The 13,361-nt window shown below is 36.0% G+C and overlaps 1 protein-coding gene across 1 annotated transcript; it reads right to left on the reverse strand.

Annotated features, from left to right (window-relative positions):
- Positions 1-1,963: 1,963 nt before the first annotated feature.
- Positions 1,964-9,811, reverse strand: LOC128224271 (protoporphyrinogen oxidase-like). Its single transcript, XM_052934075.1, has 5 exons — positions 9,654-9,811; positions 6,021-6,456; positions 4,500-4,963; positions 3,862-3,986; positions 1,964-2,381 (listed from the first exon to the last, which is right to left on the reverse strand). The coding sequence occupies exons 1-5, from the start codon at positions 9,735-9,737 to the stop codon at positions 2,042-2,044; spliced, it is 1,449 nt and encodes a 482-aa protein (XP_052790035.1). The 5' UTR covers positions 9,738-9,811; the 3' UTR covers positions 1,964-2,041.
- Positions 9,812-13,361: the final 3,550 nt, after the last annotated feature.

A 13,361-nucleotide genomic window follows, 5' to 3' on the forward strand; every position in this document is an offset into this window, starting at 1 on the left:
ATAATTCTGAAACAAAAATTGCAGGACTCTTCCATGTATTGATTAGGCCTTTGACTTGCTGACCTCAAATCAATAGGGGCAATCTGCTGGTCAATGGAAATCTAGCACTGGTTTCATATGATTTTGAGGTCAAATTTTCATAAGACTGTTACGTGACCTTGACCTTTGACCTTCTGACCCAACTTAATAGGGGTGGTCAATGGCAACCTTACGCTGAAGTTTCATGTGATTTTTGGGTCAAGTTTTCATAACTGACCTTTGACCCTAAACATTAGGGGTCAAGAGCAATCTACCTCTTAAGTTGTTCAAGGCATTGAATTCATATGAAAACTTGACTGTAAGTGCTGATTTTCCATTATACTAATGCATCTGCTGTTTGGTGTGTCCACCATTATTCTAATAAAGGTCACTTGCGCTTCTGACCACAAAATAAATGGAGCACAGCTACTGACCATAAATGTGCATATAAACAAAGTTTGATGTCTGTAGATCATGTTATTAGAAAACGAAAGTTTGAAGCTGATGCTAGACAAATTAATTCCTATGTGAATTAATTCCTTTGTGTTGGCCTTGCTTTGCAAGCAACATGAAAAGAGCGCAATTTTAAAAAGAAGAGTTGTCATAGGAACGTGGCAAATTCCCCTGATATGGTTTTGTCAGAGTGATAGCCAATTGACCTTTGAGCTTATAATATCCACTATAATGACTCCATAGAAAAATATGAAACATTGCCAAATCAAGGTAGTTGGTTTATTTCATAAAGGAACTTGATTAGAGTTTTCAGTCCAAGCGTTCTCTTTTTCACTGAGACTCAGATGCATTTGAAAGTAATAATTAGAAAAATGTATTGATTATTGGTTTTTGACTTTATGCAATGAAATGAATAGGGGTCATTTGCTGGTCTATGGCAACATGCATGTAGCACTAAATTTGCTTGTAATTGTTTGGGTTAAGTTTTCAAAAGACTGTTGACGTGATCTTGACAATAGGGGTCAACAGCAATATAGCATGAAGTTTGATGGTCCTAGGACAAACTGTTCTCTAGTTATTGTACAGATTAAGTTTTCAGAAGATTAGTGACATGATCTAGAACTTTTGACCTACTGACCCCAAAAGGCCAAACTGTTCTCTAGTTATTGTGCAGATAGTTTTCACAAGACTGTTGATGTGATCTTGACCTTTGATTTTCTGACCCGAAAACAATAGGGGTCAAGAGCAAAAACCATTGAAGTTTGATGGTCCTAAGTCAAACTGTTCTGAGTATGGAAAAAGTTTGTTACAGATGGACAGTGCGAAACTATATGCCAGCCTTATGGGGTATAAAAATAACTTCATCAAGAAAAAACCCATCAAGTCCATACAGTCAATTCATCATCTGTTTATTTGCAATCTTTTAACATAATGGTGTATTTTCTCTAAATCATATACAAGTCGTGTTCATAAATAGTTTGTTTAATACAGGTTTTTCCTCAGACATTTCAGCTTCGGGCCCTCTTAATTGACAAACTTGTGGGTTAATGGTGATTTAATAGGGTCCCACTTTATAGTTTATACTTATACTTATCAACTGTAACAACTTAACTTCGAAACAATGTTAAAAGTTTATACTAATAAATCAACTGTAACAAATTCACTTCAAAACAATATTACTATTAAACTTTAAAACATTAACCATTATCACAACACTTTTCTTGTCATTCCCCCCCCCCCCCCAACAAAATATGCCTTTCCTTTCATCGACTTTTGAATGAATAAGCCCAAATTCTTATACTAAAGCTTGGCATGTTATTTTTTAACAGGATCTAGAAATTTATCCTTAAAAGCATATAACATTCAGTGCAGGACTAAGGGCTTGTGTTCAATTTGAACAATCATTTATCGAACTTGACATTAACTTGAAATAAGATCAGATCACAGAAGAATGACCGTTTTCCAATTTGCTGTAAATAAAATCACTCTAAACTTAATGGTAGATGGAACTTGTATATTTTTTTTTCTACTCTTTCTACAGACAAACAAGATTTCATACAATAAAATCACATCACATCAAATCCATATGCGTTATTTTCTCCATCTCCAATCGCGCGTTGTCTATACAGTCATGAACGCTCACTCCTCGATATGACGAACCAACGAGACTCAAAGGCAGTTCTTCGATTTCAATAACTGCGGAAATTCTCTGGAGTTTTTCCTCATGACCTACTAAGTACTGAGGTATCGAGTTGTGGAGCTTCTCGACGTGCACCATGGATGGGTCTTCGCTGATATTGAGCTGTTTCTTCAAGGCAGAGACGGCGTAACGACCAAGCGCATCTTCCGTCATTGACGGCACAACTTCCGTGAGGTGATCGTACCATGCCCCACCCATCATCACTGTGTACCTGCAAGGTTTTAATAAAAGCTCACTGATTTACTGTTTTTACAACTTTTTTATTTTTTGTCTCGGAAAGAGCAATTTTTTGCGTAAATATCTGCAAACCAATGATAAAAGATTGCTGACAAAATATCAGATTGCAGATTTGCATAACTCCGTACGAAAATCAGTATTTTATGGCGTTACTAACGGTTTAAAAAAAAGGCATAAAACATTAATTTTTTAACTTAAATATAAAAATCTGCGACCTAATTTTTTGTCAGCAGTCTTAAATCACTGGTTTCCATGGATTTTCGCAAAAATTGGCTCGTTCCAAGACAAAAAATAATAAAGTTGTCAAAACATTCAATCTGTAAGAGTGCAGCTTTAAAAGCAGAATAAGGCTGTTTAGAAATGAGGATATATATCTTTTATAGCTTGTCTGTTTTTCAAATGAAAATGTTTGAGGTATTGTCATTACCTTGGGGTCATTGTTCTTGTCGATGTACAAAAAGTTTAAAGCTGCATCTCACAGATGTTTTGACATCTTTTTTATTTGCAAAAAACTTATTGCAATTTTTCATATTTTACATTCAAAAATTTATGCTTTATGGATATAAGCATTACTAACGCTTTAATAAAAATGAGTTTTTTGGCAGTTTTCCAAACAATTGTTGATCTGTTCTATTGTGAGTTATCCTGTATGATTGAATTGAAGGCATTGATACCAACATCATCTGATAATCCGAAAAAATTTTTAAAAGAAAAGTCAATCTGTGAGAGAGCAACTTAAAGGTGCTGTATCACATTTAAAATAGCGAAAAAAAGAGAAAATTATCGAAAACTGACATAAACTTGGCATCGATGTGTACAATGCATTGAAACTTGCTAACTGAAGTACCACATAGTTAACAATTTATTTAAGTTTAGCAGTTATTTCGTATTTTTCCATTAAAAAAGATTACTGGGTATGTCTAGACTACCAGGTAGAATTCATTCCTTATGCGTAATTGGCTAGTCGGTGTTATCACGTGATATAACCGAGGTAGGTGTATAGATGTCACCGAATTAGAAAAAGCCTTTGTAGCTCAGTGAGTAAGACGCTGGACTTCAATTTTGGCGATGCAGGTTCGAACCCGGTCTCCGACAATTTTTTTTTTTTTACATTTTGGTACTTTTTTTACAATTATGATATATACACATTCTATTAGATAATTGTCCTGAGATTCATTACAAATAAAAAAAAATTGATGCCAATCTGTGACACTGTCCCTTTAGCCCTTGAACACAACTATAAAATATGTTTAAAATATTCAAATGAAACTTCGTTAACACTGTCATGTTGACAGAGACAAAAGGCACAGAAAGGCAAAAAAAGTAAATCGTAAATCGCTGGCTTAATTATCGTACGAGTTATGCCCAATTTTTACTGAAAAGCAACAGACAACAATTGTCATTCCCATGAACTTGAAATAAACCTTGAAAATCATGATTTTAATTCTACAAACCTGGACGAAGGTTTGTCTGTGCGGTCGTGCTCGGGAAATGTGCAGGAGTCGTAGATCACACCCAGTAGAGATTTGTCCTCGAGGGATGGCAGCAGATGACCAAACCCTACTGTCGGGGGCATTACCTGAATTGAAAATAAAAAATCAGTGTTAGAAGCTCAGATTTGCAAGTACAAGCTTTGATTGGTAAGTTTTCTGTTAGAAACACAACAAAATATTTCTGAAGAAGCTTTAAGAAATAATAATGACCCTTGTAGGAAGGCCCAGATCAGATTCCTGGAATTTTTTGTTCTTAATAGACCTTTTTTGGCTCTATCCCTAATGCCAAAATTTTATCAGTTAATATACTGGTTATATATTATTATATATACTTTCAATGCCGAATTTCTCGAAACTTCTTAAGTCCCTTATAACAGGATTAAGCTAAGCTCGCTATTTTTGTTTTCAACAATGTCATAAAATTATGTTTTGTTCTGATACAATTGGTGCTAATTTCTAACAAGACGCAAAATGGCGACATGTCAAGCCCATTAAAAGTGCCTTTGAAACAGACATAATGATGTTCCATGGAACTGCAACACACAAGAGTTGAACCATAAGTGAAACCTGTGACACTTAATACTGTTAACTTAACTAACCTCCCCATCAAACTCCATTACGACCACCACTGTATTAACTGCGGGAATCATGGACAAGTCATTCTGCAGTTGCTCCAAATTTTGAGGTAGTAGTTTTGCTAGATCATCAGCGTATATGCTCGACACAACATGATCGGCAACAATTTTCTCACCGTTTACTGTCACCTCCGCCTTGCCGTTGCTAAACGACACACTTTCGCACGGCGAGTTAACACAAAGTTCCACTTCAGGATGGGATACCACTGCATCTTTAACAGTGTCTGATAATGTTTGTAAACCATTCTTAAATGAAAATGTTGCCCAACGTTCTTTTCTAGTCCTTTTAAACAGTGCACATTCTTTGCTGTGCACGTACGGTTCCTTGCTTTTCTTCATGATGCCTCTAAACAGGGAACCATCTCCTAGTTTCTCTGCTTCTTTCAGTACTGGCAGGCATGATTGTAAACTAAGCTGTCGAGAATCACCTGCAAATAAGGTTATAAAATCAAATAAAAAACAATATTTATTAAGACAATCGACAGTGGTTTTTATTCAATTTCATAATTATAATTCATTTACTTCAAATGAATTATACACTCTTGCGCACAGTGGTCAGAAATTGGCTCATGGTGAGTCTTATTTGATAAGCATAGAGCTGAATTTTCTACCTGCTGTACCCTGTGCGTTGGAGTGTATACTTAATGATAGTTTAAACCCTAGGCCAACAAAAAATTAATTGGTTCACTTAGGGTTATGTACATCCTTTTCAAAATCAGGTGGGTTAGGTAGGCTTTTTATTTCATTTATTTATTTTTTATTAGGCTTTATATTTTCATAATTCTAAAATTGTGCTAAAGTAATTTTCTGTATAAAGCATAAAAGGTTTTAAACTACATATTAAAATACCCTTAACAAAAAAAAAAAATATAGAGATTTTTTTATAAACAAGAGCTGTCACACTAAGTGATGAATGCCCCCGAATATGACATTGACCTATGAACAACGTCAGTACATGAAAAGTTGATCATTTTAAATTGCCTCTGAACATAAAAATACCACCCATATTTGACAACCTATACTCTATGTCCTTATATGCAGCACTCCATTGTGAATAAACACTAAGTGTGACCTTGACCTTAGAGGTAGGAACACGGGTCTTGCACGCGACACGTCATCTTGGTATGTGGAACACATGTGGCAAGTTATTTTAAAATCTGTCCATACAAGGGAAAGTTACAGCCCGGACACGACAACCTATGCTCCATTGTGAAGAAACACTAAATGTGACCTTGACCTTAGAGGGATGAACATGGGTCTTGCACGCGACACGTCGTCTTGGTATGTGGAACACATGTGGCAAGTTATTATAAAATCTGTCCATACAAGGGAAAGTTACAGCCCGGACACGAGTTATTGAGCTGGACGGACGGACGGACGGTGCGATTTTCATATGCCCACCTTCGGGGGCATAAAAATGGGAAGGTGCCTATTTCATAGGCAGGGTAGGGTAACCCGTACCTAAATGTATTTTTTAAACCCTACCTGCAAATATCCCTCTGCACATCGGGTCAACAGCATAAGTACCCAAATCAGAGTGCATATTTCTCGTGATAAAATCATAAATAGTCTCATCAGCTTCGTCTGTTGGCGTCTTTGACATCATATCCTTCAACAAGTATAAAAACATTGGTTGACTAAATGGAGGAATGGTCTTGAAGAAGGACAGAAACCGGTTAGGAATCATATTTAGCTTTCCATTGGCGTAGATGAATCTGTTTATGGCAGCTGGTGCACTCCTTGCAACATGGATGGTTTGATCTGAGAGCCCAAGTTCCTCAATCAGACAGAGGGTATTGAATCCTGAGCCCTTCCCTGATGCTCTTAAACTACGCGGCCCGAGTTCAAACTTGGCTCCACCATCCATCTGTTCAGTTTTCATCCAGCCTCCAATGCGATGAGATGCCTCAAGCAGTAGAATCTGAAAATTAAAAGGTATGACATTACAAATGGCAAGACAGACAATGACTTTCGGCCTTCCTTTGAAAAAGGTGGACAGAAATAAAATGCAATCCACTGTGTATTGGCTGTTAGGTGCATGTTTGAGTAGTTCACTGTGTGGGGCTGTCAGGGTGCGAATCCATGATTTGATGTAAGTGAAGTCATCACCTTTTGACTTGCACCCCTCTACCAGAATCAAAATTTATTTTTTGTTTCAAGTGTTGGAAGGGGGTATGGGGGCTAGCCCCTACCCCCCCAGAAAATTTTAACAATGTTATTGTTATGGCGTTCTACATATCTGAAGTTTGATTGAAATGCAATTAATAATTACAAAAGTTGAAAACTATGGCTGGGACAAGACAGATAAAGGGCTTTTTTTAGTGAAATTGGGCAATTCCAAAGTGTTGAAGTTTCAAATTGGGAAAATTTATAAATGTCGTGCTTAAACGCTCAAAGCTTATAAAAAAATAATAATAGGAAATTGACGTACTATCAGAAATAAACACAGCTGGTATAACATCAGTACAATCAATGATTCCATAATATAAAAAAAATGGGAATTACAAAAGTAGCTGAATTCGGGTTCTGAAGGTGATAAAAGTCTACATGGTTGGGTCGGTTCCCCTTTTAGTAAACTAAATGGTGAAAGCAGTGCAGCAATTATAATCACTACCGTTTTCCCTGACTTTTATCAAATCAGTAGCATTACAAACTTTAACTGATTTATTTTTATATAACACACCTTATTGATCCTTTGAATAAATGTCTCTTTAATTATATCATTGCTTGTAAATGCTTGTCTGTTTTAAGATATTCTTAAAAAAAGGAAATATAAAAGAAATAATTAAATGCTTTGCCAGCAGCAGGGATCAAACGTGGGTCTCAGAAACCATATCCGTAAAACACCACAGAAGACACAGAGATACTTTGTCATCTTTTTGACATTTGTTGTGTATCTCTGTCTCGATTCTGCCAAGTTAACAAATTATCAAAATACTTTGATGTCCAGTTAGGTAGACTAGGTGTCATATATGATGCACATGTTAACATATATACAGTACACTCCACGCGGAACTACCACTTTCCGTTTTCCTCGGCGGATTTTGGTCATCGCGGACACGACATCCAATTTATCATAATCCTCTTTCCTCGGCGTTTTTACTCGTTCACCCACCGAGGCTGATCAGTGGACCGTATAATTACAATCGCCGCGTTACTCGGAGGTAAAAACACCGCGAAACTCGGAGGAAAACCGATAAGAATCTCCCACTGTATCTAATTTTGTTTAATTTATTTGATAATTTTTGCTACACCCGTAATTGTTTATAAAAATAATTTATTTCGCGTACCTAATTTTCGGACACCCAAAGGACATCAATCGTAACTTTCACACTTACCAAGTTTCACAGACAAAGATTATTGATTTTCATCTTTTATCCTGGCTAGATTACCTAACCGTATAGTACACCACTGTGACAAGTTAATTAGTAAATACCCATCTTAAACGATGTTTTGCATGTAGAAAGAGAAAGTGTGAAATATTTATTAGAGGATTAAATAAAAAACAAGGGCAATCAAGGGATGAAGAAAACAAAGACATGACATTATTGTAAAACAATCTGCCAATAAACTTTAAAACTTGTAACACACTTATAGACTGTATATGAAGCAATTATGTACAGTTATACTTATTGAATCATCAATAAAAGTCAACACATTCAATGATATAGGTAACTAATTAATGTCATGAATTAAAGTTGGAAATGCAATACTCCAGTTACATTCGAAAACACCACTCAGACACATTAATCCTGCATAACAATATACATGCTCAGATCCTCGTGGGTAAAACTGTGAGTTATGTGACGTCACACAGAGTGACTGTTTGATCTAAAGCCGATAGAATGTGTTATTCATTTCAATGCATGTATAAAATGGTGTTTAATGGGATTTTAATTAACTTGATGAAGGATTTACACTTATATGCGTTATAAATAAGTTTAGAACCATTGATAAGTACGGATAAATTAATAAGTCAGGTAAAATGCAAATTAGGAAAAAAGACCGAAAAATATTCACACTTACAAAGTTCTCAACACCTTCATTACTTTAATCTAATTTAAGTTCTCAACACCTTAATATAGTAAGAGAAAGATGACAATAACAAACACAAACGCACGCTATGGTATATCTTTCAATTACATAATGTGAAAAACAACAGTTGTTAGACGATGCTGATGAAAATTGATATGGAAATTTTTGATAGTTGTTTTTAAAAAGAAACTTACTGTACTTTGAAAAATTAATTATCTAATTATTCAATACTGTTTTAACAGAAGCAATGTTCTGTAGTAGCTATGCACAACACGCGGAGTTCCGCGATTAGGTCAATAAATCGATTCGATCACCGGCGCTAACGGCAATAAAACCCTCCATAGAAAACGATTAACTCGGTGCAATTCGGCGAAATTTAGCGAGGAAAAAGGTTGCGTACTCGGCGGAAATCCGCGATAAATTAAAAACGCCTCCGAGTCACCAAGGAAAGTGGTAGTTCCGCGTGGAGTGTACTGTACTGTTAATGCCCTATTAAACATGCATACCCTAATAGACATAAAAATGCAAAAGTTCCTTTGAAAAGCATTCCTACGTCTGCCATTTTTGGGCAAATGCTGGTATCATGCATATACGAAAATCCATACCCTTTTGTAAACAATGAAAGTGGCAATAATTTTGCGAAAAGTTGTGTATTGATATACTGAAGCCATGTATTCAGTGGACCAATTTATTGATTTACACAGCATGGAATGTTTATAGCTATGATGCAGGGGATACTGATTGCAATGTCATGTTTTTGACATCAATTTTGCGGATTTTAAAAACTTGCTGAATGGGTAAAATGGTTCTTTATTTAAGAGCTGAGTCATCAAAATGCCACGCGCAGGTCGCATTTAATAGGACATTTACGGTAGTTACAATATTTTGGTGATAAAAAAGGTTTTCCTAAGTACCAATCATTATGGCTATTGAGAAAAACTTTCAATCATATCAACTGTACTATTTCACAAAAAAAACACATTCATTTTATTCGTGCGGAAAGAGCAAATTATATAATTTCAAAATTGCATGTATACATGACTTTGAGTTTGACTGTTCCATGTACCGCTGCTATTGTTTTACCTTCGAGAAGCGAGCGCTTTTCTGTAAGTAGTATGCGGAAGAAAGTCCGCTAATACCACCTCCTATGATGACAGCCGTTGTCATGTTGAAAATAATTTTATAAGACCAAAAGCATTAACAATTAACCGAGCTAACCGGCTTGTCAAAATTGAAACATGTCTCTGTCTGACAAACGCTTGATAAGTTGTTTGATAGGCGCTTGCATGTTGACGGTGCTCTAAAACTCGGTTTTGCGGTACCTATTTGTTCCATCGAATGCTCTATCTAGCAACCCCAGGGGCACAAGTATGTGATTACACATAGTTCTATTATACTTTTTGAATATATTGCAAACTTGTTCAATGTCAGACACCTTTTTTTTTACTTGATGAAGTGTACAAAATAAATTAAATGCGCCTGAAATATAGTTCTGGATGGTAAGCTTTTTTTTACATAGGAAAGAAGATTTAAGAGTAAATGGGTATTATCTGCATGTCCAGGGTGTTGTATTATTTAAAATTTGATCTATGTTAACATTTATGGGTGCATGAGATGAAATTAATTGCAATAAAATAATCATACGGTCAGATAGGTAACACACAGGGTCCACCGGTATGCCTTCCCCCTCTTATTTCGCAACACTAATTATCGGAACCCTACATGTACATATACGTTGACTTTATTCTGCCTGGTCCGTTTAGAAAATGACCCGATTTTACGTTATTAATACCCAAGCTATTCGTGGATTTCAATTCGTAAAGTGTATTTAATGAAATATACTATATGGGACCCTTGGTCCGGTTTGGATACGGTTTATAACATTAACAGTTAGTAGTTTCCACAATCCGCTCCACATCTGGGGTCAATATTTATATTTAATAATGGTTCTAGTCTCCATACTGTCAAATGACGAACATATAGACAACGATCGAAAACTCGTACACTCCGAAGAACCATGGCTGATAGCCACGCCCCTTGCGGCAATTGATTACTGTAAACTTTTTTAAACTCTTTTCTCGCAGCGCTATCAGCGTTTTGATTTATCATTATTTTGTTTTATAAGACACATCACTAATTAATAATAACATGAAAGTTACGGGGACAATCCCAATAGCCCAACAAATTAAAATGACCATAATTGAAATGCATATACTGTACGTATTGTTAAAGTTCAACATTACTAAACGAGAGACGCAAAAAGTTCATCGTAACAACTCGGCTATCTCCGTCAAGTTAAGGAATCGATCTCGTAACAGACTTCAAGATATACGCATGTGTTGAGGCCGTCGGTATCACTCAATTATCAGTAAGCTAAGTAGAGCCACTCGATAACAACAACAATGTAATCAAATGTATAATTTTGATTCGTGTCTAACATTACGCTTTGGAGAAACTTGAAAATGAATTTTCCGGACCGTTATAAGGTCACTACTTCTCCTCCCTAAAACATTGAAAATGTCCATGACTGTCGGTTGAATATACATACAACACGTTTTCAATGTATGGGCGCCGATGGACTTTGTTAAAAAAGAGTATTATTTCCGAGGTTATATATGTTGGATATTGGTCGAGGTGTTCCGAGTGACAATATGTGCGCGCTTTGGCACGGGTTGCTGAAGGTAATAAATAACTTGTAGGTTTTTTCTTAGTTTACATGTGAGCTAATTATGCGTAAAAAATCCTTACAGTTTTGAGTTTAGAGTTTAAAGACAAACGGTAAAAAACCTAATAACGTCACAAAGCAATAAAAGCATACTGTATGTGCACTTACATCGAAATATCTTTATTTGTAAATGATAGGGTTGCCCCCTTGGAGCTCGTTGCTTCGTTCTTTTCTGTAGAGCAGATTCCACGTACTTAAATAGTCGCCAGTGTATGATGATATCAAATTATACCAGTAAAACAATGGGATCTTCAGGAAAACCACCGCAGCATGAAATGTTACAAGTATATTGTTTAACGGTACACAGATCAAAGTCAAACGATCACCAAACAAGAAACACAGGAAGAAAACAATCATCATCAGCTATAAAAGTATGTGTCGTCTTTGGTAATTGTTAAAGGAACCACATTATATTTAAAGGACCTGAAGCCTGATTGCTGGCATTTAATTGCGTTCAAATAAATTATAGCAACTGTGCTCTTACTTTTGATACCAACGGCAATGAACGACACGCGAGCGATCGCTCTCGATGCTCCAATTGCTGAAAACATTCTTGCTATCAAAAGTGATCCAGAATAGACTGAACCATTTTTTGTATCTATATTCAGAAAAGGACACATATAACATGGATCTTACGGATGTAACTCACGATTTTTTAGTGTTATTGACAATCGCCTCTCCAAATTTTGGAGTTTTTCATGACTTTCTGCGTCAACTCGGAACTATTATCGCTATACTGTTAAGACGGATCAAATGCTATTTTGGTTTTGAGTTTAATTATACTCGCACTTTAGACCCATTCGGCGAGCGCTCCGATAAGATTGTTCGTCATATTGTTTTTTTAGCATAATGCACAGACAGAATGTAACCCTAGTTAAAGCTACCCTGGTTCTTTAACGTGCACCAGTGTATAGCAATGTCACACGGAACTCTCATTGTACGTCCCTCTTGGAAGACGATTATTATTGTTTAGTGGTGCGGCGAGGAACCGAACCTGCGACCCCTGGATTGATAGTCAAGTGTGTTACCACAAGTCAACGGATCCGTCACAGTGTTGTGATCGGGTGAGTGTATTTTAATGTATTCGACTGAATACATTTACTCTATTCTTTAAACTGTTTTGATAACATTTTTTATCATTTGTATGTGTAACTTGTTAATACATTTATATATGTGACCATATAACGCTATTGTCAACGAACAATACAAGTCCAATGTCACCTTAACCGGATTTATTTTCTTAACCACACAATTTATACAGCAAACCACAGTAGGCCTTGATCCAGTTGAACGTTCCAAGTATATACCAACTCCGATAAATAATGAAAAATAAAATGTTTGTTTTTTCATACCCCTGGCTTCCCGTTTTTCTCATTTAGTTTTAAACTATAACTCCGCATTTTTTTAAACCAGATGTTTGTGACTTGTTATACATATTGACATTGAAGACATGAACACATAGTTTCAAGTTGATAGATTAAACGGTTTTGAGTAATGACCGATGTCGATACCGAAACATTTATAATCTCAATGACAGGTCAGTTTCCACAACCTTATGATTATATTAATGTAGGTAATGTGTACAATGTGGGACAGTGGGGATATATTTTTGTTTCAAAATTCCTTCTCCTCTTACTCCTGAAATGTATTAATTTGCCAAAGTAATTAGTGCAATTTTGGTCAGAGAAACATTGCTTAGTGAGGATGTTTTATTATTGGAAATCTTTGACAATAACTCTTTGTTGGCGTTGATGTATGCATAAATAATTTGCTCCGCAACCAGTGTACTTCTTGTACTGAAGAGAGCCCTAAAAATAAGATGAATTCCGTAAAACCACCAAGTGTATCAGCAGTGAATAAAAACGCATTCCAGCAAGAAATTCATAACTGACTTCTGCTCACCACCAACAAGAAATTCATAACTGACTTCTGCCCACCACCAACAAGAAATTCATAACTGACTTCTGCCCACCACCAAAGACTGATGAAGCTTACCACCATGCTGCGAGATTCTTTTTACTGATACTGAAACAGGATAACAAGAATCTTTGTTCTGGTTCGGGAAC

The sequence above is a fragment of the Mya arenaria genome, chromosome 17 (genome assembly GCF_026914265.1).
Source record: "Mya arenaria isolate MELC-2E11 chromosome 17, ASM2691426v1".
Lineage (NCBI taxonomy): Eukaryota > Metazoa > Mollusca > Bivalvia > Myida > Myidae > Mya > Mya arenaria.